The sequence below is a fragment of the Calidris pugnax genome, unplaced genomic scaffold (genome assembly GCF_001431845.1).
Source record: "Calidris pugnax isolate Ruff unplaced genomic scaffold, ASM143184v1 scaffold8, whole genome shotgun sequence".
Taxonomy (NCBI): Eukaryota; Metazoa; Chordata; class Aves; order Charadriiformes; family Scolopacidae; genus Calidris; species Calidris pugnax.
The window spans coordinates 11,925,119-11,952,569 of NW_015090830.1; the positions used below are offsets into that span (position 1 = coordinate 11,925,119).

General features: G+C 37.8%; 1 protein-coding gene across 1 annotated transcript in view; it reads left to right on the forward strand.

The window, feature by feature from the left end:
• The window catches only part of CDH6 (cadherin 6, type 2, K-cadherin (fetal kidney)), a 106,842-nt gene that overhangs the window by 62,993 nt on the left and 16,398 nt on the right, over nucleotides 1-27,451 (forward strand). The window contains exons 3-8 of the mRNA XM_014940961.1: nucleotides 13,280-13,574; nucleotides 15,079-15,198; nucleotides 17,601-17,768; nucleotides 19,364-19,551; nucleotides 20,997-21,250; nucleotides 27,046-27,182. Of these exons, the coding sequence (XP_014796447.1) occupies nucleotides 13,280-13,574; nucleotides 15,079-15,198; nucleotides 17,601-17,768; nucleotides 19,364-19,551; nucleotides 20,997-21,250; nucleotides 27,046-27,182 (1,162 nt within the window). The remainder of the gene's footprint in view (nucleotides 1-13,279; nucleotides 13,575-15,078; nucleotides 15,199-17,600; nucleotides 17,769-19,363; nucleotides 19,552-20,996; nucleotides 21,251-27,045; nucleotides 27,183-27,451) is intronic.

Consider the following 27,451-nt stretch of genomic DNA (forward strand, 5'->3'; position numbering starts at 1 on the left):
GCTGTGGATAATGCTTCATTCCACCAGAATTTTCTGCTAGGGTCAGGGATCTCTGGGACCTGTGGGCAAATCGCGCTTTCACATCCCTTCTTAATTAATGAGTAATGGGCCTAACACAGTGCATCTTCTGGTCAACTCCTCAGTCACCTCGGTCAAGAAATTGTCTTATGACACTCTGCAGAAACCTGAGGTGCTTGCACACAGATATATTGCCCTTCCAGCAAATACCAGAATGATTAAAGTCCCCCATGAGTACTATAGCCTGCAATCACAGGATTTCTTCCATCTGTCTAAAGAAGGCTTCACCTACTTCATCTCTTTGAGCAGGCAGTCTGTAACAGATGCCTACAGTGATGTCTTGTGTTGGTCTGTCCTCTTATCCGCAAGCTCTTGACTGATTTGTCACCTATTCCAAAGCAAATCTCCATCTACCTGAGCCGATCTTTGGCTAATCCACCTCCTTGCCTTCCTGGCCTGCTAGCACTTCACATCCTGACTAATGCACTTTGAGGAATACTCGTTTGAAAGAAGAATCTACTCAATTGCAGCCTTGGCTAAGGTTTCCCATAAACGTATTCCTAATTGAGCAACCTTCCTCGGGAGGGTCCTGTTGCAATTTAAATGTGCAGCCTTTTAGATATTACCTGCCGTTTCACACAAATCCTTAATTATCCGTTTACACAATACAAACTTTTGTTTAGAAACAAAGTTGGGGAATATGACAGCATGGAGATATTTTTCCTTTCCCCATCTTCTGAACTATAGAACTAATAATCCAGGCATGCAAATAGATTAACAACTCAACTAAACCTGTGGATATTAATTCATTTCCTTCTTGTTAAGTCTTCATTTAAATCTGAATGTGGGTTCCCACTTGTTTTAGTGTTTGTCTATATCCTCCCTTTTCCATCCCCCTACTTTCCTCCCTGCCACACACACTTTTATATAGCATATAAAATTCATACACATATTTCAGGATTTGATTGTCAGCATCAAGTGCTCGGAATATCAAAGGGTCACCTTTGTCAGTAAGCAAAGGATGAGCATTTGCTTTCAAGCACATCCATCAGGGAGTAGTCAGAAGCTGTTACTTGCTGAAGAAGCCTGATGTTTTATTCAACTATATCCCAGTACAAACATTTCTGGATATTAGGCCAAGGGTTTTTTTGTTTTGTTTGTTTTGGTTTTTTCCTAGTTCATCTTTAAGATATATTTGCCCCTACCCCCACAGGAGAATAGGGGTTTTCACTGAAGTATAAAGGTACTTGTTCATATACCTTCATTAAGGTGCTGAATTTCCTTACCATAAAATTTTGAGGACTTTTTGAAAGTTCATTAATCCAAAGAAAACATTTTCTCAGGGATGAAATGGATAATTCTGACCACTGACAAAGAGTAAGCAACTATCCCTGGGTAAATTCCCTGCACAATCAAAGGCAATCAAAGCTGGGCATATAAAGTACAGACTGTATGAGTTCGTTTTTTGATTGTGTAACACAGTACAGGACAGAAGTCCCGTCATGCCATGAAATAGCTGGGTACACAAAAAACCTCATATGATATTTTTTTTCCTGTGTAATTTTTAAAATAAGAGATATATATCTGGGCCTTTGGGCTCAGTGAGTATCTTTTCTTGGAAAAAAAGGAAAATGTGACATAGTTTATATATTAGCTAGTAAGCTTAAAGAGTGGAGGTACATTAACAATGCTGTAGGTACCTTTTCCTGTGCACATACCTGTCTTTTAGATATACAAGGACATCAGGATATTGGAACTACTTTGCTTTGACTCAGAAAAAAGCTACAGCGAATGTTGGTGGTCTTGAACTGTATGCACAATTCTCATTGAAAAATAGGGGTTTCAGGGAGAGATTTCCCAGGGAGGCATGCATTCCTTTAGGGACTCCTTGTATTTCCATTGAAAGCCGTTACAAGCTAGGCAAGTAATTTTCCTTAACAGCACAGCTCATGCAGTAGAAATGAAAGCACATATATTCCTTTTCACTTTACCACAAAGTCTTAAGATACCTCAAAATGTAATGAGCTAATAGAGCCACCCTAGAGTTCAGAAACTCCTCTGTCTACCCCATCTCTTAGCTAACCTGTGGTGACAATAATCTTCAACTGGTGGATAATACCAAACACCTGAGAGCAATTAGATTTTCTAGCATTGCATCTGGATTAGGAATAGGCCACCCCCTCACTCTGAATGCAGCAGGCTGTGGCAAAGCTACAGTATTGCTAATCTTTACTCAAGTTAAACAATCCTCAGCCTTTCCACAAACTAACACAGAACAAGTTACGCCCAAGGCTCTCAAATCATGTTATAATCGTTACATACAGAATTGGACGTTGTTAACAACCCAGATTTAACTGCAGGGAGAATGTATAAGTATCAAAAAGTGATCTGTCTAAGATCAGACAGGAAGACTGTGACAGAGATAATATTAAAACCTGCCAGTCCTGCATATGCGGCTACAAGGCTGTCTTTCCCTTGCATGTCTTGCATTTTGTCAGAGACACACTTAAAAGCACTTCACTCCTTGTTTCCATTTTATTTTATACTGAGGAAATCATCAGTGATGCCTCAAACTAATTTTCCCATTTAGCCTTTAAGACTCTCAGTTGAATCCAATGACTAACTATTCGGTCATGGTGGTAAAATTGCAGTGATGAGAAAGTCTGCCTTCTAAAACAAAACGGCATGTACAGCTCTTTATGGCTTTCAAGGGTTCAAAGGCTTGAATTTTCATTACTGATCACAGAAGTGTATCCACTAGGTAAAAAAATAACTCTTAATTTCTCGTAATCTGCTGCTCAGATATTCATGTAAGAGAGTTTTCTTTGTACCTAAGTTAGGGTATGACAAGTCTGGGGGTGGCTAAGTCCTTTATGCATTTTAGTAAGTGAATGCTGATACCTGGACTAAAACCTTCCCTCATGTTTACCAGGTGCTGTTCCTACCACACAGTTTAAAAACAGTTGCAAAAAAGGATGATGTCAGCATGACAAAGAAATGCCAAATGTTGAAAGAGATGGACCAAAAAGCCTAACACTTTAAAAAAAAAAACAACAACAAAACTGCCTTGGCCTTCCTTAACAGAACAACCAGATCTCCATGTTTTTGTGAGGGTAACTGCAGAAGTCTGTACAATGCTTGTTTGTTACCATCACTACTGTTTAGCTGGAGAGGGCTCTTTAACCTTTCAGACAAAGACATAATGAAACCTAACTGCTGAAAGTAAAACTGGGAAAATTCAGTTTACAGCCAAGGATTTTTATTTTTTTTTTAAGTGAGAGGTCAGCTATTACTCAGAGAAAGAATTGTTTTGAGTACCTTAAAGTCTAAAAGGAAGATTGGTTATCTTTCTTACTGTTACATGGTTATTCAAAGAAAAGCAAGAAGTTTGACAAAAGAACATTAAATTCAAGGGCCCATATGTATAGAGATCAAATTTGACACCACAGTCTCTTGTGCCTTATAAATTAAAGACCTGTTTGTCTTTGTAAAGGCAAACTTTGTAAATGCCTGCTATAAATGGGCTTAGAGATAATAGGAAGACGAACAAATAAAACTGCATTACCACAAAAGAGCTGAGCAGCACTCAGCTCAGGAGAACATGGAGACACCTTTACCTAGTTTGCAGCTTTGCTAAATATTCATTAAGATCTGATAACGAGTTGCCCCTAGAGAGAAGGGCCGACAGCATAAGAGACCTTTCTAGTTTGACATACTGCAGTGCAGGACAAAAGCTCTTGTGCCATTGTCCCTGTTTAATCACAGTGAAGAGCAGCAGCAGTTGGGGAACCCAAGAGAGAAAAGAGTTGATAGGCCCTGGGCAATGTTGAAAGGATTGACACTTTCCAATTGATTTTTTGCAAAGCTGATTAGCTGTAGCTGCATGTTTGCACTTTAGGTTAGAAAACCCATTTGTGATTTTGAAGGGTGTGTAATAAAGGTGTGAGTCACCAGAGTATGGATGCTTAGTCTTAGCTTCATACATTTAAAATAGAACAAGTTCCCAACTACTGTTTGGGTGGCCTATTCCATAAGCCAAGGACCACAACATCAGCCAAACTGTTGTCCCTTTCTGTCTCAGGCCATACAGCCTCACATACACCTTCACAAAAAGTGAAAAAAGGAACCTTCCAGCCTGTCCGGAGGGTGTGAGCCTGGAGGTTCCAAAGTGAGAGCACTTTGCCTCTTGTCCCTGGTCTAATGACAAATTTTTATTCCAGTGCCCTTTATACTCTATTTCTTACTGCATTTTTTATTATTATTATTTATTTAATTCTAGTGCCCTATACTCTTATTATAGTGCCTTTTCTACATTTTGTTTGTTTGTTTTGAAATCAGCTGCCAACATTTTTTATTGCCAGTTTACCTTTTGAGTACCTGGTTGCTTCTGGGTCTTGAAATGTTCTTAGTGCTTTTAGGTCCATTCATTTCCTCAAGTTGTTTAGCAGCACAAAACTGTTTTTTGGCTTCTCTTAGTGTCATTCATTTAGAGGGAACAGAGTGGCACTCCTACTTTTGAGAGTGAATGAGAAAGATCACTGACATTTTGCTATTCTCAAGAAACAGTACGATAACATCACTCTGGTGGGGTTTTTTCTAGATGTTTTTTTCTTCCTCCTATAGTACTTGATATCAGGACAATCTATTTTACAGATGATGATGCTGTTACTGAACACTTTTATCTGACGTCTAGCTTTTTTCACTGTTTGCAGTGGTTGCAAATTTAGCATTTTTTTCTTTTTTTTGAATCTTATGGAATTTTTTTTTTATAAAAACCTCAGGGTTAGAGCTAAGAACCAGTACTTAGGTTAAAAGGGGTCCATAGACAGCATTACTGTTTTACCCTTTCGCTGGCATACTCTGAGACGATTATCTTAATAAAACATTTAATTTGCATTTTAATAGTCCAAGTCTTGGATCCCTGTATCCTTTACATTTTTTTTAAATTTTTTACTGAGTCTTTCTTCTAATATACCTGATTGCATGCAACCAGGACCTGACATGATTTCCTTAAAAAAAGTAGTTTGCGAATATGAATTTTTATGTAAAAACATAGTCTGTTATGTATTATTATATTCATAGGATTCCACAGCTGAATGAGCCAGGGTTTAAGGTATTTCTCATTTTGCCATACAACCTCTTACAAACAAAATCCAAAAATGTAAGAACATTCCAAATAGGACATAGTATATTTTCCAATAGCTCAAAGAAACCAACACCCCAAAATGCAGAAATCTCATATAACCTCAGTAATTCTTCAGTGGTCTATTTTATTAATTTACTACAGTCTTCATATTTCCATGCCTGATTTCAGTACTGAATCTTACCCTTCATTGCTGACCAGAATATCCTACAGGAAGAAAAGGATGCCTTTCAAAATGGAAGGAATAGAAACAGAATAAAAACACAATGTTCTTGAAATAGGAGTCATGAAAAAAAAATTATTACACATCGAATGGTCATACATTAAAAACAGCAGAAGGAGAAAAACTTGAGTGTTTTAGTCAGTTATAAGATGACAGGAAGAAGCTGGTTTGAAATGGCAATGAAAATGGCAAATATTTGTACTCATTCTCTAATAGAGATAGGAAGACATCATTGTTCGAAGACCTGTGTCCATTCATAGAGAAGGCAGGCCAATTGAAATGTAGCAATTACTGAAAAAATGACTAGGATCATCAGCCCTTCATATCTGGCCTTCTCTTCACTGGCTCCTTTTGGAATCCACTTGTCTTGGAAATGAAAGACTGAGGTTGTAAACAGGATTCCAGCTAAGGACTCAGAAGTGCCTATTTTGCAAGCCAAGTATATATGCTGGTAGCCTAGCAAAGTAAAATAATGAGAGCATATGGAATTATTATCTATAAATGTTGGATGAGGAAGAATGAATATATGTGGGAGGAGGTTCTTAAAACAGAAAAACAATGCTAGCAGAGGAACAGAACATCTAATCTGGGAAACAAGATTCTTTCTAATCACTAGAGGGGCAATTTCTTCAAATAGGAACCGTGTACCTTTTGAACCTTTTTCGTCACTAGACATAGTGGGAAGCAAGCAAGTTAAAACTGCATTAACAAACTGAAAGACTCAGGAATTGGTCTCACTGAGTCATATTCAGGTGTATTGTAGTAATTACAGTATAATAACTATGCTTCCTATCGTAAACTAATCATTTAACTAGTTAATTTAAGTATTCTACAAATCATGACATCTGTAAGGTCAAGGAAGTGATGAACAATGAAGACTGCTGGTTGCTTAGGACAGCAGATCTTGGGTTAGTAAGGAGAGACAAAAAAGTTGGAATCTACTTGAAACCTCTGTTGTAGCATTCTAACAGCTCTTGTTTCTGAGAGCTGTACATCTGGAATCATGGTGCTGTCATCTGGTAAGGCTGGGTCTGTTTGCACTTCTTTTTTAATCTTATCAAATATTTCTTTGTTGTTTTATTTTCTTTGAAAATGACAGAGCTTGAATCTTACTTCAAACTCCAGCTCTCCAGCTCTTTTGAGGATGTAATGTATAAATGTTCCTATAATCTTCAAAATACTTTCTATAAGAAGAGAAAATAATCATCTTTTCTAAGCACCAAGAAGAGTTGGAAGCACTGTATCATCTTTCTCCCATTGTCTTTTCAGCATCTATCCTCACATTTTTAACAGAAATTTAAGCTACGGTTTTGAAACAGTGGTCCCTAAGGGTAGGTACCTAAGTCTTGACATAATCTTCCAGCTATCTGACCAGAACAGACAACTAGCTTCAGCACTTTAGCCTCTATCTTGCTCCATCGGCCTCCTCTAAATAATTTTTAAGTCCATTAACTGCTTTCAATTAAATTTCAGAAAAGAGTAAAGGTGTCAAAAAAATTTTGTATATGGTTTGAAGAACAGTAGCTGCATAATGCAAATAAAACTACAATGTGCCTTGACTGCTTGATTAGCTGGCTGTTCCATAAATACACATATAAGCTGCCACCAACCACAGCCCATGCTGTCTCTTCTCCAGGCAGTATTTAGGGAACACAAGAAGTAGCAGCATTTTGCAGTCAAGTGGTTTTGAGCGCACGGGCTGGAGCAGTCACCAAGTGGAGTAAAAACTTTGGTGCCGATTATTTTATGATATTAATATGTTTATGATATTAACAGTGTTGATTATTATATTAATGAGGAGGATGGTTGATGCTATAGGGATACAGACCATCAGAAGAGACAGGGAAGAGTGCAAGGTTGTTATTATTCTGAAATAGAAACTGTGTGCAATATTATAGTATTAGCAGTTTCATTTTGAATGCCTTACTTTTTTCTGAATGCTGTAATATTGCACTGTGTAACCTCAAGCAATATATGCAGTTGAATTTGTTCATTACTAGACAGAACTCTACTGTTTAGATCCATTCAATTTGGAGTCAAATCATGTTCTATGAATACTGCCAAGAGTAAACCCATGGTTCTCTTTGTTAGCTACCTACCAACTGCTTACTTACTATTTTAATAATTGGTCTCTAGTTTATTATTGTGTTAGGAGACAAAAATGTGACCACAGCAACCCCAGAATAGCAAGTTCCTCTTATAAATACAAACAAATAATAAGACACAACAGGCAGCTTATTTCTGGATAATTGTAGGTTGGTGGTTCAGTGGGTACATCCCAAGGTCAATTGACTTTGATCTTTGCAGAGGTTCAGTAACCGCTCTGCAATTCAGCGAGCAGGGTGTTATATTCACAACAGGAAACAGAATTTGGTCTGTAGGATGGATGGAAAACCATCTTACCCACTGAATTACCAGATATTGTAACCAGCAATATGACATAATTGGGAGCTAAACTGCAATTTACAGATGTCTTACATAACCTAAAGCCACTTCATAAACGAGATTAACTATGCTATTTAAATCAGTCTTACAGAGTGAGGTAGAGGAAGGAGGTTATTTCATTCCAGAGAATATCCACAGCCTGTAATTTCAATTTTTTGGAATTTAATTACCACAGCTATAAAAATACATTTTCAGAACAACCTTGTTACTTATATGTGTGGTAGAATGCTGCTTGCCTCTAATGTATTCCATTTAAACACACAAAAAAGTTAGCTCTTAGCCTTAACCTATTAAAGTATATGGGATCTCACTGTCATTATACAGTTTCGGTACTGCTGTTTGATACAGTTTCGTATCAAGATGAATTTAGCACGGTTAGAAAAGGGCCCTGAGGCCCTGCCAGCTCTGATTGCTGCTGCCCATGGCCCACCACCCCAGGGCCATCAGCCCCTGCCCCAGCAACACCACCACAGCAGGGCCGATCTCCAGCTCCCCGCAGCCCTGCCTGGCCTGGTCATGGGCCCTGCTGATCCAGGCCCAGCTGTGGGCCCACGTCCTGTCCCCGTCCCCAGCCTGTCCCTGTCCCCAGGGAGGTGCCCAGGGCTGGGGCTGTCCCTGTGCCTCCCGCTGGCCTGCTCCTGGCTGGAGTGGTGGGAAGGGCCATGGCTGCCGGGCCCTGCCATCGCCGCCTCAGAGAGCCGCCACCTCTCACCTCAGTTCAAACACACTAACGCTGCTTTTGGAAGTGCTGCCAACGTTGTGGAGTATAGCTCACGACTTTGTAATACCAGAGACGGACCTTAATGAATTGGGCAACTTAATGCCAATTGGATCTGCTGTTTTCATGCCGAATCAGTTTATAGTCTTACCACAAAAGCACATGAAAGACTCCCTTAAATTCTTCCCACATGCTTTGCTGAAGTAATTCCTGTGTGTGTAGCATGGGTCCAACTCAATGTTTAAAACCCTGGTAAAATTGTCCTGGAGCATTGTTTAGAGTGAAGCTATCTACTGGAGATGAACACTAGTGCTGTAAATATATTCACTTTGGAAATAAAATAAAAATAAGAACGAAAGCTTATGGTATGAATACTTTGAGCAGGGCTTTCCTGTGCGTTTTCCTTTTCATTGTGCTGAAGCTTGGCACTTTCAGAGGGCTCTGCCAGAGGAGGCTGCTCCAAACTGTGACTAATTTGAAAATAAAAACAACAACTCTCTTTTCAAAGTAATTATGTATGTGACAACAAGCAGAATGTCAAATACAGGTGGCTAGTGCTGCAGTCCTGCGTACATCTTTAGCTGGAGGCAGGAAGCCTTCCCTGTTTTCAGGCAGCTGTATTTGAATGTTTTGGGCCAGGACATTTGGAGGGTGGCAGAAGAAAGACAGAGCCTGAACAGTTTTTATCTGACTGTAAGTCATTAAAAGCAGACCAGATGGTTCACTTAACAGTGGTATTAAAGTAAAATGAGTAAAAGTATGCCTAGGGCATAGTAAAATCTTCAGTTTGTCATTCATTCTCAGCCTTAGCCAGTGATTGATGGACAATTTCACAAAAGTGTCCAGATTAGATTCTGAATAAATCAATTTACTGTAATATTAATACAGTGCAATTGCTGATGCATTTACTTTTTATTGCATAGACTTACTTCTTCACAATCGTGCTTACCTTAGGGGTATTGCTCAGTTCAGTCACCAATTGAAATGAATGCCTCGAGTTCCTACGGAAATAAAAAAAATCTACCTTTACATGGAATCCTGAAAACCTTTGGTTGAAGTTACTTGGTCTTGAGGAATGGCAATATGATACAGCCCAGATGACATTAGTACTGTGTCCCGTGACATTTTATTCTATCCCATGACTATCTGCCATGGCCCATTTATCTGAGCAGCTTTATGTAGAGGATAATGGACAGTCTTTTGCAACATTGGTTATCACAGAGAGTGAAGCTATAATATCTTACATTGGCTGGGATCAGTTCTGCTAAAAGCATTTGCAGTGTTTTATGCACATACCTCATCACAGCAAACTTTTCTTTGCAATGAGGTGTCTGGATAGTGAAAAATAACTTCAACTTAAAAGGAAAGGAGAGGTTGTTACTACTACTCATTTCATCCTCATAACCTAAGAACGGTGTTAAGTTTTATATACAAAACCATCAACTGTATTTTTAAGTGCATCTCACCTCCAGGCCCTTCTTTTGGCCTCAACTTGCACTATTTTTTTTTCCTCTAATTTTATTCCCAATTTATTTTTTTAAATCTGGTTACAGTAGCAATTTTCCCCATCATATAGGTCACAGACACAAAATATTGCTTCCAAGATAAACTGACACTTAAGAAAAAATAAAACAGATGATTGTCCTTGCCCAGATAAAAACTTTTCTACCAAGCAAACAGTCAAGGACAGGTAACATAATCTAAAATAATAAATTGGGATTTTTCCTCACAAGTGAATGTTACAAATTTATCATCTATGAGAAACTTTTCTGTAGAACTGCTTGTTTTTTCTAATATATAAAACCAATTAATATTTTTTTCTGAAAGGAAGGGAACAAAACCCAAACTATTTTGGCCCAGCTACTAAGCAGCTGATGCTGATGTTTTGATATACGCCTATCCCACAAAAACTCTGATGGCAAGCAGTTAGAGAACTATCCTAGTTTACTGAAATAAAACAGATTGTAATCATACCTTTTGAGACCCTTTATGAATCAGGTTCTTGAGGCCACACATGATGACACACTGTAAATTTGCTGTTGGTTTGAAGACCAAGCTCTCAGCCAGCCTTAGTTCTATGTGATATATACCAGTACATAGGACAGGTCTCGCTCTCACAATAAATAATCCACAGCCTGGCCAACTGAGCACTTAGTTTGTTCTGTCATGTCTTAGGAATGTTGTAAAAGTAAAGGTATTGAAGTTGGAAAGGATCTTGTCAGAGGGAATGTTTATTTTCAAAAGTTAGTGCTTTTGCTGAAAGGCTAGAGATTGAACCTTGGATGAAGATCGCCTTATTCTCAGCATTGATGAATCATTACATTGAAATATACTTTGTCTTGATATCCAAAGTCACAGTCAATCTTACACAGGTGGATTAATTGTGAAGGTGGAATGGAAATTTCATAAACTCTAGACTTGAAAAATATCACACAAGTTTCCATTTTTAGCTCTTTAGATGGTCTGGGCTAGGTAAAGAAGACAATTTGCAGTGGTTCCAACACCTGTTATAGCTTGACCTTTTTTTCTTCCTAATTCATTGAAACCAGATTTAATTAAAATGATGATAAAAATAAGTTTGGAAGTTCAGCCTGTAACAAGTCTCACAACAAAACTATTCCATGATTCATGTGAATTAATGAGTTTGTTACCAAGGGCTGGTTTTGTCCCAATATGTTACAGACAAAGTTAAAGAGGCTTTCAAGGAAAACAGAAGTTGAATTTTTGATAAGAAACAATAACAAAAAATACAGTTTTGAAGACAAAGTTCTTTTCATGCTTTTTCTGTTGCAAGTTGCCTCTGAGGAAAATTGTATTCAAATAGCCTATTGAAATTACTTCCCACAGTAGACTTCTAGTCTGACTTCTTAACAAGGAGGTCTAATGGATAATCAACAGAGGCTGAGGTTATATCTAGTAAATCATATGATTCCGCTAGGCCCTGTGACGGAGAGTATTGGCCAATTGAATGGGACTCAGGAGACCTGAACTCTATTCCAGGTTCCAGAACTCAGAAAGCCTTTCTGAGAAACTTCAAGTTTCTATGCTTTTTTATCAAAAAACAGAGAAAATAGTATTGACTACTTTTGTGAAGGGTTTTGAAATCTGCTTTTGAAAAATGCTGCATGCAAGCTGTTTATTGATATTCTTATTATCAAGAGAGGGCTCTGTGCAAAATTGCATGGAATGTTCATTTTCTCCCTGAAGAAGAAAAGAAGAGTGCCTCAGCACATCTGCTAATGATTAAACATGCTACAGCTCTGGTATTTTGTATTTCTGGACACATTTGGAATGTCTGGTGACAAAGAGTTTTGCCCTTAAAGGCGGACTTGTTGCACAGAGCACGCTTTCTGCAGGGACCATAGACATAAGTGTGCATGGTGGAGCACTGTGCCACCACATGGGCTGTGAGTAGGCTGCTAGCATAGTGCTGGTCTGGGCAGAACGTTGGAGGAAGCTCAGAACATTGACCACAAGGTCATGCTGGAGGCTGCTCTTCCAGCATGATAGGGGCATAGCCAGGCATTGCTACAGTCTATCTGAAGATTTTCTATATTCTTTCAGCCTACAAATCTTTCTCTTCTGCAAAGCATACCATCCAGCAATGCTAAGTACTTTGCCACATGGGAAAAAGGTATTCTTTTTTCTAACTTGTATGCAGGAAAAGAGATACAAAGAGCTGGTTGAGAAAGTCCAGCTCTCCTGACTCATAAACATGTCTTTTCTATGAAATCAACAGTTCCCAGGAATCTGCTATCTGATAGTTTAATTTTTCTCCCATTAATTTCATCACCTCTGCCCTGGCTTTAGAAGTCATTTGAATGTTTCATTTCTTTGAATTTTTATTTTCTCTGATGTAGCAACAAAATAAGTTGTAGTTGATTAGCCTTGATTTTAAGGCCAGGAGGGATAAATAAGTCATAAATAAGCCTTTATCAAAGGAACAGCCATAAGAGTATAATTTAATTGGTCATACCTTGTGTATGGGCTAAACAGCATAAGATGTGGAAATCTCATGGCAAAAAAAGACGAGTGGGCAGCTCATGCTTTGTATGTGAATTAGCATCGCTCTTTTCTTCCCCCTGACCCCACCATGTTTCAGGTTGGTCCATGTCCCTTTGGATAAGGCAACTGGTCTCTTCATTGCCAGTGCCGGGATGGTTCAGTATGCCTGCCTGCCTCTGCTCTTAGTTTGCCACATCTGCAAATGCATGTATTTATGTGCTATTCATGTATGTATTTAGTATGTTACTATCTTGTGCACTGTGTGGTATATTGCATAATGTCCATGGAGCATAACAGCAGAGCATCCAGAATTAAAACTCAAGAGGTGGCTGGCCTGGCCACTTTTTAATTCTTTGCTTACTGCGATTCCTGATTCTAGTGTTTTCCCACTGCACGATCTCACTGTCCTACGTATCCCTAGGATTCCACCTGAGCCACTAGCATTTAGATCTCATTGATGTATACTTTGCTTAGGAAAACAATCTTCAGCTTCAGTTCGTGGATTTCTCAGACAATTTCTTACAAGATTGCAGACCATTTCAATTCCAACATCAAGATACAGCTCTATCAATTCACTGTCCTACTGTGGTATCATCTCATTTCCCAAAAGCAATGTACAGCCTTTGGCTGAGAGTAGAGCACGTATCATGATACCAATTAAAGTCTCTAAAAATGTGTCCCAATTATTTATTTTCCTTTCTTTTTTTTATTCCCATTTCACCACCAGCTGCATTCAGACCAGGATAAAGGCGATGGATCACTTAAGTACATCCTTTCTGGAGATGGAGCAGGAGACCTCTTCATTATCAATGAAAACACTGGTGACATCCAGGCCACGAAAAGACTAGACAGGGAAGAAAAGCCTGTATATATACTCCGTGCCCAGGCTATAAACAGAAGGACTGGAAGACCAGTGGAACCAGAATCCGAGTTCATCATTAAGATCCATGATATCAACGACAATGAGCCAATGTTTACAAAGGATGTTTATAATGCCAGCATTCCCGAAATGTCAGATGTTGGTAGGTGCTAACCAATAAGTGATTTCAGTGTCTAGTCTGGGTTCTTTCTGTGAACTTAATGAAGGTCACAAAGTTAACAGGCACTGAATACAGACATCTGCTGTTTGAGTCTGGAGTAAAAGCACCTCAGCTATTTAAAAAAAAAAAAAAATCTAACTCCAGGAAAATAGTGACAACAGTTTGCTGGAATCAGAGGTGACAGCTGAGTGAAACCCACTTCCTCTATTGTACCACAAAAAATGCAAGTTAATACAGTCTAGTTTAGTTCACAGTGAAGGTGAGCTGAGCTAAGCTGTTTTAGTTGACATCTGTGAAGAATTTAATATGCTCTGTTAACATGATTTTGTAGCAGTGTAATAATATGGTAAACCATGGTCACTTCACTGTGTCCATACCACCCCTAGATTTTTTCAGCCACCCTTCTTTAGTTCAGGAGGGTAAAAAAAAATAGAAAAGGACAGGTGCAGAAGTGGTTGTACACACTTCAGGAGCAAAAACCGTCACCCGAGTAAACTCATCACTGATTCTGAGATATGTCATTAACTTCCTATGACCTTTGGGGCTCTTTTCGTGCAAAAGAAAAAAGCTCCAAAGTCCACTGAATGCCATTGAAATATTTCTATTGATTCTAAATGTATCGAGCTGTAAGAATCAATCAATAAAAGAAAAGACAATAACTTCCTTGAAATATGATTTTAAGACCGGATCTCTTCCAGAGAGGTTGACAGGTTTTGATTCTTTGTCTCTGATTCTTAGGGAGGTCATTTTGATTTCTTTGTCAGAGAGCGATAGACAGTTAAACTGCAAGAAGCACATTTCTAATCTGAAATAATACCCGGGGAGAAAAGCATTAATTAATCATAATCAAGAACAAGATTAAAATAAAGCTCAAGCAATATGAAAATAAAGACTATGGGGCATACTCTCCCCTCATTCATGGGACTTGTCACGTGGATGAAACCTCATCTGATGAAGAGAGAATCTAGTATTCACATTTTAATATGTGAAGTGAATACTTTATTCACAAATCTGTTTTAAATGCCAAAACCTAATATCATCTTTTTATGTTTGTTAACACTTTGCCTAGGATTCAACATCCTTTATTTCCCTAGAAGACACATGAAAACCAGATTTACATTCCTGTGTCAAACACCTTACAAGCCAGAGTAAATTTGCAAAAGTATATTCTTGACCTAGATTGAAATTCTGAATGCCTTCAATATCTGGGGAAGGGTGCATTTCTGATTCCTTCATAAGAAATATGATGAAGAATCTACATATCCAATCAATAACTCTGTATTTTAATGAACTGAGAACAAGCCAACTATCATTTGTGTTCTGTATCTATATCCTTTATGAACAGAGAAACTTCTGCAAAGTAAGAATATCTAAGTCTGACCTGAATCTCAACTATGCCTTTTCTACATCATAAACTGTCTTGGCCATGAAGAAAAAAAAAAAAAAAAAAAGGTGGATTATTATTTTCTTTAATTTGTCATTGCAGGTACCTTTGTTGTGCAAGTCACCGCAACTGATGCTGATGATCCTACGTATGGGAACAGTGCTAAAGTTGTCTACAGCATTCTCCAGGGACAACCATATTTCTCCGTTGAATCTGAGACAGGTCAGGGGACCTTATCTGTCATTCTGTGACAATGTCTGTAATTTAAAATGACATACTAAACCAAGCTAGGACATATTAGACAAAAACTTCAAAGAGATTACATCTTAGTGCGAAATCTGACAAACTTAACAGAGCGATACATCTGTAAACATGACACCTACACCATTTTAATCTTACCAGCAAAGTCTAATAAATACAATTAGTACTGGATGTGAACCAGTTTTCAATCAGAAAAAAAAAAAAAAAAAAAAAAGGTGGATTATTATTTTCTTTAATTTGTCATTGCAGGTACCTTTGTTGTGCAAGTCACCGCAACTGATGCTGATGATCCTACGTATGGGAACAGTGCTAAAGTTGTCTACAGCATTCTCCAGGGACAACCATATTTCTCCGTTGAATCTGAGACAGGTCAGGGGACCTTATCTGTCATTCTGTGACAATGTCTGTAATTTAAAATGACATACTAAACCAAGCTAGGACATATTAGACAAAAACTTCAAAGAGATTACATCTTAGTGCGAAATCTGACAAACTTAACAGAGCGATACATCTGTAAACATGACACCTACACCATTTTAATCTTACCAGCAAAGTCTAATAAATACAATTAGTACTGGATGTGAACCAGTTTTCAATCATTTTTAACAAGCAGTGGGTACAGAGACTGCCATGGATGCTTAAATTAAACAAAATAGGTTGGCTTTTAGGAGAAAATGAGAAACAGGTGGGTGTGGAAATAAGTGCTTAATCCTCATAGATCTTCATAATGGCTAAATTAAGACTGAAGGTTTTTTCAGGTGTTTTTTTTTCCTCCTTCTGCTTCTTCAAAACTTGTTTAAAGTAATTATAATTTCTGTACATCTGCAACATATCACTTTAATGGTAATTTTATGAAAGAAATCTTAATTAAGAATAATGATAGAAGAGGTAAAATTGGCTGTTACGCTACACTAGAAGATCACAAATAGAATAAAAAAACTTCTGAGTTCTGTTTTTGGAAGATGTTTAAATTATACACAGTGACTGAAATGTTTTATGGGCTGAATAAGAGACAGTTTTGGAGCCTGTGCATGTAAAACATATACATTCTGGCTGACTGAATCTGCTGTACTGACTACATAGATAGTCTCTTCCCAAGATTTATAACAGACTTCCCTAATATGAAACAAAGGATCTCAAGAAACTCCTTAAATGGGAACATGCATTGTGATAGATTGCTGGGAGGTAGAGAAATCAGTTCTCCTCAGCACCCTTACGGGAAAGGAATGCATTATCCCAGACAATTAATCAGGTTTTAGTATTTTTTCTTAAATCTTAGAGACTCAGGGAAAAGGAGGGAGAGATTAGACGTCTCAAAGAAAAACCTGAGGTGAAAAGATGTACATAATTCTGAAAAGAGGGAGAGCCAAGATCAAAGGGACCTTCCCTTCAAGCATAAGGTATTAGATACTACAAGCAAGGATTTTTGCACTGATGCACTCATTCTGACTTGGACAGTACACTATGTGGCATTCTATCTCGAGTTATAATAAGGATAAAGTAGCTGGGAGTTCACTAGTCATAATCTTTTAAGAAGAGGATTGTATGGGGCACAGAGGGGAAGTAAGGTAAACTACAGGCTTGATCTTCCTGCCATGGAAATCAATTGCAAAACTCCTAGAGTAAAAAAAGCATCTGTTGAAGCTGCTGTGAATTTTGCCATGGATTTCAGTGCTTGAATTTCTCCCCTTTTGCCTACAAAGGAGTCAGTTCTTAGCCTAAAGAGACCCAGTGAGAACGCTTCATGGTAAATCTGAATGATTGAATTTTAATAGGAGATGGCCTCATAACTGATATTTGTGCCTTTGAAGAAGGAAATGACTGGCAAAATCATTTTTATCAATGCATAAGTTGAAATATATATACTTGTGCGTGCTTGGATGCTCACAATTTTCTTAACTAATTTCTCTTCTCCTATTTAAAGTTGTTGTTCAGCCTCTTTAATGACGTCTTGCTGAACTTAGCTTTTTTTTTTTTTTTTAGCACATCTGTCAAAATAAAACTATTGACAGAACAGCAGAGAAAAGTTGGAAAACTTTTTCCGGTTCAGTGAGAGAGTTTAACATGGAACCAAAAGGGGGTAAATAGTTGTGTAAAATAACACTGTTCACAAATAGGTAGAACATCTTTCTGGGGATACCACTAATATTGTGTCTGTCACATAGGCAGCAGCCTGAGATATGATATGACAAGTCTGTAATTTAATGTGCCATCTCATAACAGTAAATATTTGTACTGGGTGAAGTTTGCTTATTACACAGAGATTGTTTTGTTCTTTAGGCTGTTGGGTTTTTTAATAAGAATTTCCATCAAAGTCAGTATCTTACTTGTGAATTCCCCCTCTTTAATTTTCATATTTTCAGGCATTATTAAAACTGCTTTGCTAAACATGGACCGTGAAAACAGGGAGCAATACCAAGTGGTCATCCAGGCTAAGGACATGGGAGGACAGATGGGCGGATTATCAGGAACCACTACTGTGAACATCACACTGACTGACGTAAACGACAATCCACCTCGCTTCCCCCAGAGTATGGAGTATTTACTTTCTACGTTTTTAAAGTAAAATGGACAAAATTTATCCTTTCTTTTTCACTTCAGATATTGTTTCTGCTCTCATGAACTTACTGAGTAACAGACTTCCTTTAAGAAAGAACAAGACAAGACACAAGAAAGCAATAGGATCATGCTAAGGTTAATTGCAATAATTGGGAAATATATCCTTAATATTTTTACTCCAGTTGCAGTATAAAGTCTAAGTGATTTAATGTACAGAAACATTATTTTTTGTGCCAATTAAATAGCTTTGATATAATCTATATTTCTTGATCAATATTATTTCTATTAGACCTTGTCATTGACTGCATTTTAAGATATGTGTTCTAATCTAACATACTTAATTTTTGAAACATACTTATTTAAGTAAGTAAAATGATCCCAAGAGCAATTCTATTAAAATGAATACTTACACCCAGGAAGCATTTGCCTCAATGGATTTTCCTATATTCTTTGCATACAGAAACAAAAGCACATACATAAATATATCAGATATTTCTGCCTATTTTCCTTCCCCTCTCTAAGATCATTTGGCAGATATCTGTGTGATATTTAGGGGTATCACTTGAGCCAGATCTCTTAGAAAGTAATTTCTATTAATGACCACTCATGGCCATAAGTAATTCAAAGTGATTCAGTTTTCATCCACTTCTATTTCCCTCTTTCTTTTTCTTTCTTTCTTTCTTTTTTTTTTCTTTCTTTTTCTTTCTTTCTTTTTCTTTCTTTCTTTTTCTTTCTTTCTTTTTCTTTCTTTCTTTTTCTTTCTTTCTTTCTCTTTTTCTTCTTCTTTGCTTTGTCTAACTCTTGCTGTGTGTGTGATGTGTGTGTATCACAGTGTCAGTGTGTGTCAAAGTCAAGAGCAGCTGTTAGAGAAAATAATTGCAGATACTATCAGACAAATCAGTGAGCTTTGGCGGTTAAGTCATTGGGAAAGTTATTGGAAGCAACTTGTCATTTAAGTTCAAAGTCTGTTCTTAGCCCTGGGCAAAGCGTTTCCATTTAAATTAGAGCAACTTAAGAGAAAATATAGCGCTTTGCCTCCAATGAGTTAATTATACATCTCTGGACATAAGTGTCTTCAATATAAAAGCCAAAGATACAGCTTCATAATGCCAACATTCCCCAAGTAGTTTTTTTTTCAGAAGAGAATTCAATGTAACACATTATGAATAGGCATTTGGCTGGATTTGGTTTTAGTATTACTAAGCTGCGTTGGCCTCTGGCAATTCTTAATATTTGTCTTTTGACCTCAAGACATTTTTCATATACAATTTTGATATGGCCAGCTGAGACCCTGATAATGTCTAGAAAGGGACATATGTTGCTAAAGATACATGTATGTAGGAAAACAAAATGCCTATCCTTCATTCTAGAAAATATATAGAAAAATAAGATACTTTTATCCACATGAAAGTAAGGCAAAAGCTGAAGGCTGTTGCCCCAGGGAGGCCTGAGGACACAGCGACTCGCCAGCTCATCTGTGCATGCCCAGCCTGGACAGTGTGCTGAGAGACCGTGTCCCAGGTACCATGAGATCGACTGACAAAATTTCCTCCTCTCTCTGGTGCAGGCACATACCAGTTCAGAGCTCCTGAGTCTACACCACCTGACTCACCGGTTGGCAGGATAAAAGCTAACGATGCTGACGTGGATGAAAATGCAGAGATTGAATACAGCATCACTGAGGGGGATGGATATGACATGTTTGGAATTACCACAGACAAGGACACACAGGAAGGAATTATAACTGTCAAAAAGGTATGCATCCTAACACACTTAATCCCAGCCTCTGAAATACCAGTCAAAACTTTATCTAACACATATTTTTGGTGCAACGTGTGCTGATTATTTGTTTGAATGCTATCTATTAGGAATCTCTAATAGGTATATAAAGTTTCTTCTGTACAAGCAATTGTGGTCCTTCCTCTTATACCCTCATTTACTAAACAATGCATGTATTTTGAAGGACTTCAGAGAGTAAATAACCTAGGGAGTGGGATAGGAATCACTGAGATAAAACTCTACAGTCTGAACATATCCATACAATAACTCAAGGAGATACTACCATCCAATTGTGATTTTCTCCCCATGATACTTACAGAATTTGCTTACTTACTAGAAGGCACTATGGTAAGACCACAGAACTAATCAGTATTGGCTGTTTTGCACTATCAGAAGGTGTTGAATTGTATAGCTATAATGTATTAAGGCACATAGACAAATTTCTTTTAACTCACATTTTGTAAAAACGTAACTAACAAATCCATCAGCATGCTTTTGTTTTAGAAAAAAATCACAGCCACCTTGCTGGATCACAATGGACATCATCTACTACGTTGCACATTGGCTGTCAGAAAAGGTTTGAGAAATATTGTTTACAGTGGCTTATCAGGCAAGCTTGATAAGGTTACAGATATCATCCTCCATCAGTTCAAGTTCAGTCATCACTAGATAGACATTGGGTAGATTTTCCGAACATGCACTTGCTTGTTGATATCAGTACGACACCTGTCATTACTTGTTTCTTAGGAGATGCCTTCCAGGGGCTGATTATGATATCAGTCTAACTCTGTTTGCATTTCTGTCTGTTTCAAACAGAAGCTGTGAACCTTCTACAACATAATGGAAAAATGGGGTGGCTACTCTCTCCCCACATTCCTCTAAGAACTGTAACAAAGAGTCGCTAAATGCTGCTTCTTCACACTTGTGACAGAGTGTGATATAGTCATAGGCTATCATAAAATCATGTTTTCCTTGATGGGTGGTCCTGGATGTCCAGACACCAGATGTCACAGTGTTTCATTTCAGTGATGGAATGCCAATTTTCAAACAAGCAACTCCTAGAAAGTCTGCTCCCCCCCTTTAATATGTGGTGCTTATGGGCAAGGAATAGACAGAAAAGCATCAAAATGTCAAAAATGACAGAATAAAAGGCATGAAAAGTTAAGACTAATTGAGAAGGAAAGACTAATTGATGTTTAGGAGTTCCAGGCATAGAATTCCCCCAAAAAGTGGTGGGATTTTTTAGATACCATATCATCAGTAGCATAGAGCCCTGTCTTTTTGCTTTCTGCTGGCATTTCAATTCCAGTTCAGTCTCTGTTGTCTAGCACGGGCCTCTCCATGACATCCTACTGTCCATTGGGCTCATCAATCCCCACAGACCTCTCACACTTTTTTTTTTTCTTTTTTCCTTTTCCCAGGCATTGGATTTTGAAACTAAAAGCCTGTATATTCTGAAAGTGGAAGCTACCAATACTCACGTGGACCCTCGATTCCTCTACTTGGGGCCATTCAAAGACTCAGCCACAGTCAGAATTCAAGTGGAAGATGTAGATGAACCCCCTGTGTTCAGCAGACCAGCATACATAATGGAAGTGAAAGAAGATGTTCCAATAAACAGTGTAATAGGAACAGTAACTGCTCAGGATCCAGATGCCGCCAAGAACCCTGTCAAGTAAGCATAGACTATTTCAGCTTGTGCATAAATGTTTTACAGCTTTAATTTTGTTTTTTTCATGTCAGCACAAAAAAAAAAAAATCACTTTAAGCAATGAAATTGTTCAGGTATGCTTAAATATGGAGTCTTGTAGATGGTAAATGATATGTCACACTTAAGCATGTTTAGATATGTGTGATTGTGTTGTGCATGGCCCTTGCATCTTGTATTATATCCTATCCTCTTCTGTAACTGATGTTTGTGGCTGTCTCTACCCTGGAAGAATTTAGTGCAAAAAGAGCACTAATAAGATGTTAGCGCTCTCCTTCCACCTTTAACATTTTCCAATGCAACACAGTGCATCCTCTTGGCTATATTACAGGGGGGTGATTCAGCAGCCCTTTCTTCTCCCATCTGTCCAGACTTGCTTAAAAGAGGTCACGTTTACCTTCTCTAAACTGCAAGTGAAAAAGCCTTAAAAGCAGCTCATGTGCACACCCATGGACTCTGATGTCACTTGTATCAGTGTAAGGCTAGTAAGATAAGAATCAGTCTCATGGACTTCATAATTTACATTTGCCATGAATCAATAAAGTAGTCTTAGAGGAAGTGGAGGAAATGTTAAGGTTAGCGTATCTAAACCAAAGCTTTCATTTGTTGTAAATTAACAGGTTCATTGTTTCAGTACATTTGAAAACATACTGAAGTGCGGAGTATAGAAGAACTTTTAAATAGTTGTGTGCTTTAATTAAAATTCATTGCTACTGCCAAGGCAGTAAGAGGAGGAAATGAAAAATACAGCAATATTAAATCCTGGTCAATTTTCAGCATGTCTCTGGGTTGGGCACCTTGGAAATGCAATAGTAGCCTTAAGATCAAAATAGAACAATGCAGGTTTAATAAAAATCCAATCCATCAATTCTTTGCACTTCTGCAAACAACTATCTTTCATCAAGATATCTTACGAAGTTTATGAGGCATGAGTAAGTTTTAAGCTCTCATCTCATTTCGTGAGAGGGGTAAATATTATCATCTTAATTTCCTAGATGAAGAAACTGAATCTAAAAAGTTTCTGGCAGCAGCCCTCTCGGTCTTCAGTTTACACGCAATACCCTGCACGTGAATTCTTGTTCAAGACTAAACCTTGTAATTTCAATTAAGGTTTTCTTTTATTTATATCATGACATGCCATAATTATATGGAGTTCTGAACTAGCCAAGCATAGTAACTTATAGAACAGAATTAACACCTCTATAGCATGTCTTCATGGGCATGCTAGCGTGAAGAGAAAAAATTGGTTGGGATGACACCCACGCCCCTTCCAGTCTTCATAAGGACCTGTTTTTTCATATCTAATGGCACTGGAGAGTGAGGGGACTGCTTCCCTGCTTCCCTGTGGTGATAACTACAACCATTTGCATTTCACACCAGCACCAGCTCCTAATTATAGGTGATTTACAGTGGATAGGGATTATGCTGTTCATTGTTGAGTACTGCCTACTGGCTCTTTTCTATTAATTGAATGTGTGTGCTAAAACTTACCTGTCTTTCAAAGGGCAGTTCTTTAATACGGTATAGGTATTTTGCATATTAAAGTATCTGATAATTATTGAGCAAAATTAAGCAAAGGTGTAAAAACTGATGCAGTGCAATGGAAAACTTGTCTCCTTTATACTCTAATAGCATGCAACAGTCAAGGTGAAAGGAGAAGAAAAAGAAAAATGATGAAGAGGTTAAAGTAATAGAAATAAACACAGCAAGAAGAAACATGAAAATCAGTTAAGAAGGGAAGGAAATCAGCAGAGAGCAGTAGCCTGAGAGATGTTAACTTCCAATAATGTAATTTTATGGTGCTAATATCTTGGGTATCTCCTAGAATTTAGGGGCATGGGTTGAGTCTGCATCTTTTTGACAGAGTGATTTTTTTTTTTTTTTCAATCATGCAATAGAGATGCTAAATCCGATTTTCACTCTGAGCTTCGGGGAAGATGCAATTAGACTGTATATATATGACTTGTCACTTGCTTGTCAATTTTTCTTGACAGTTAAAAATAAAATCTTTAGACACTTGATATTACAATGAAAACCTTCCATTTTCTCCTCTACTCGAGTGAAGATTTCTCTTTTTAAACAAACTGAGCCCTAACCCTGTTAGATGAAAGCCCCTTTGATCTTCCATTAAAGGAAACCTTCACAATATCATTATGAAAATGCATTATGAAAAATTCACGCACACATCCCTTCCTGACCCACAAATCTTCCTGCCTTGCGGTTACATTAGACAGCAAGCTGCTGAACACCAGAAGACAATGAAGCAATAGCAAAATAGGAAGCCGATATCTGCCCTGGCTGTAAGAGTGCATAATCGTTCATGACCTGACCGTTGGTAGAGCTGTATTTCATACATCCAGCCCTTATAAATAAGCTTTTCTGTGGCATGATAATAAGTAAATACAAAAATACACCAATACATATTTGGCTACATTTGAATATACATCCACACGTAGCGACATTAATACACTCCTCGATAACACTCCACTGTCCAGCTGTGTTTTAAAAAAAAGTTTTACATTCTGCTTGTGTTGGTCTAAACAGAAATATTATGAACTGCTGCATAGTGAAAAAAATAATGCTTCAGCTGGCACTGCTGTATTGTACATCAGATCGTTTTAAATTGCTAGTTGAGTTTTTTTGCTATAGTAACTCCTCAGAGGCATAATGAAGTTCATCAGTCACTGGAACTGTTTCCCTGCTGTGATTTGATTTACTAAAGTATCCCAGATGAAAATGATCTGCAAACAAATGTAAGGCTTAATTTTGTTTGTGTATTTTACTGACAACACATTTGCATGTGTTAGATTCTCTCTTTCACCCTCCCTTTCTTCCTGTTATGTACAAGGAGAGGCTGGAATCTACAGAGATACCTTTTAGCTTCTATCTTGCCAATTCCTCAAGGTTTGAAAAGGACGAAGTCCTGAAATCTGACAAATACACACCAGTAATTTCATTAAATAAATGTAAAAATGAGTTTGATGTTATCTGCTTAATTCTTACTAGGTTATGATCTGTAAGTCAGACTCACCACCAATTCAACATAATTAACAGTCTGTGATCAAAAGAGAATGGATTGTACAAACTGAGAAACAGAAGTGACAGTCTAGCTTATTAAAATCATGCTTCTAGACCAGGGTTAATGGTATAATTAGAATATACTTTAACTGCATTGACCTTGTATGTATTTTCTTTTCAATATGAAGAAATAAAATTAACATATCATTAAGAAGCTGTTCCCTGGTTGTTTGTTGGGTTGTTTGGTTTGGGGGTTTTTGTGTGTTTAACTTTCCACTGTACATGTACACTGAATATACATACAGTTTTACAAGAACCTATATTTTAAAATTCTTAATATCGTGAAGAGGAAGTCCTCAATGTTACAGCTCTGATAACCTTAGAAAAAGTCCAGAAAATATTTTTTTTTCCATTTCTTAAAGATACGGTACCACAGATTGAATTTGGGAAATCTTACAAAGTAAAGATAGTGATTACAATATGCCAAGGCATTAAAATATGCTAAGGCAGTAAGATCTTGTAAGTCCATTCATAATATGAAGCATGAGTGAAAGCTTAATTGAAGAAAAAAAAAAACCAACAAACGGACAACTCATTCCTCAAGCTAGTTGCTGAGTTAAATATCTTGCTGAATAAGAGCATACTGAATAAGAAACATACTGTTACAGATGGTTGGAGCAGCTAATCTATGGAAAATCCTGATATTTCATTTCAAATAGGAATGCAAAATACAGATTTACTGAAAATGGAAATACCAAAGTATTTCAGCTGAGAGATATGGAAATGAGCTACAGAATATCTGAAAAATAATTGAATTCGTAAAATACCAACATAATATCATATAAAAGCCTGAATGAATGAAAGTTAAAATGAAATGTTTACCGTATCAGATACTTACTTTGTCAAAATATAAGAGTCAGACCAGATTGTATAAACTTGTTTGCATCAAACATTTCAGCTAAGTCAACAAATTCACATGTAATATTTAGCTTTGGACAAAACAGCACAGCTTGCTGGAGCTGCCCCGTCAGTCGGGGCCGTGTGATACAAACCTTCTCACAGGCTCTTTTCAAGCTGATGGGGACGTTACAAACGCTGCATAAAGGAACTAGGTTAGTGACACCACCGCTGACTCCATGCAGCTGAAGTTGTGGTAGTGTCAAGTGACAGCAATGAATAAAAACTCCCAAAAAACTAACTAGGTGTGCCTGTGCCAGTCCTAGCAAGTCCTACTCTGTTTTGTGCGAGTACCTTTGATCCTCATTTGGGTATTTCCATTGGAATTTAATGTGGAAAAAGGAAAATGATTTAGTGCAAATAATGAATACTTGCTATAGTTTTGTTTAGGAGGCTAGACTACACTGAAATTCTCAGTTTAGAATAAGAGCAGTCCAATTTGCTGTGGATATTATATCCCATTATTTTAACTGAAAATAATAATTAAAAACAAACAGTTGAAAGATAATTAGCAAATTAGTTCATTTTAAACCTTTGTCAGAATCACATGTTTCAACGGGACTCTGCTGTTCCCTCCTTCTTCCATGCCAGATCTTTATCAGAAGTTAAGAGTCGCTGCACAGGCACTGGAAAATCCGTGCAGAATGAGGGACATGTCCCGCAGCTGCTCCTAGGGCAGAGCAGGGAATGGACATTTTTCTTCAGCCTCTGCATTCCCCTCAGTTCAGTAGCAGCAGGAAACTCCACCAGCCATTCTCCTGGCCCAGTTTTCATCCACCTGCATACCAGCTCAGCCATAGCTTTATCCTTGGCTGGACCCAAGGGACAGCAGTAGCTGCCTTGTCTCCGTCAAAGGGGCCTGCAAAGAGACCAAGGGAGCACACTGGGCTTCCTAAGGCTCCGTCCTGGGTGGTACCTCAGCACACATTTGGGCTTCAAACAAGCACAGAATAATGCAATCACACTCTTGCTTTAGCAACATCAGAGATAAATTTCTGTCAAAAGCTCTGTAATTTATGCAAGAATTCTCTCTTCATGAGAGATGAAAACAAGTCACCGCATTTGAATCGGGGCGGTAGCACCCTCTCCCGTGAACTGGAGAGTGCTGTTTTTAAAGTGGGATTCAGCTCAGCAGGAAAAGCAAAATATCAGGTTGAAAATTTAAATCCATGTTTAGGTCTGAGCTCCTCCAGAGCTTCTTAACATTCATTTTCGTATCTAGATACCATCAAGCATGACCAAGTATATTAGCTTTAATTAATTACAGCAAACCTTTATGTGATATGTGTCTTGGAATAATGAATCTCTGTTCCATTCTGACTCAGTTTTGGGGGGCAATCTTTTCAAACACTGGGAAGTGAAAGGCAGAAATGCACCCCAGCTGTCAAATTTTATATCAGAAATTATTTGGAACAGTTGAAATATCAAACCATAAAAAGAGGGTTTTATAATGGGAAAGCCAACTCAGTCTTAAAATAAACTTCATATCTTTCAGGACACAGACTTCACATTTCTCACTAAAAACAAAGCTTTGATGATTCTCAGAGGTATGTAAATTCTGAAGTAATTCATTTATTCAGTGACAATGCTCCGCCTTCTAAATCAAACCTCCAATGTGTCATTATCCAGTAGCTCAGAACTAGCTCTTTGTGCAAAGACAGAAGCCTGCACTGAAAACAAAAGGCAACCCATTTACTAGCTGTTTGATGTCTAGTCTTAGAAAATGGTTTAAGAACACAGAAATTAAAAGGAAAGCATTCTCCTAACCCCTGTCTCTGTATTTGCAGGTACTCTGTAGATCGACACACTGATATGGACAGAGTATTCAACATCAACTCGGGAAATGGTTCGATATTTACTTCAAAACCCCTTGACCGGGAAACACTGCTATGGCACAACATTACAGTAATAGCAGCAGAGATCAGTAAGTCAAACCTAAATACCACAGCTGTCCCTGATGTAATGAATTTAGCCTTCTAGCCAAGCACGTGGAAAGCACGGCTGGACAGATGTCAGGTTATATGGATAGTCCATTCAATACTAATGAAGCAGCGGAAACTCTCCAAGAGGTAGTCTGCAGCTTTATGTTTACTAAGGACAGAGTTCATGAAGAGGTAATTTAGCTGAACAGGGAGGAAAGGTAACAATTCTGCATTTTCTAATCAGTAACAGCCATTTTTTATTTCAAACATG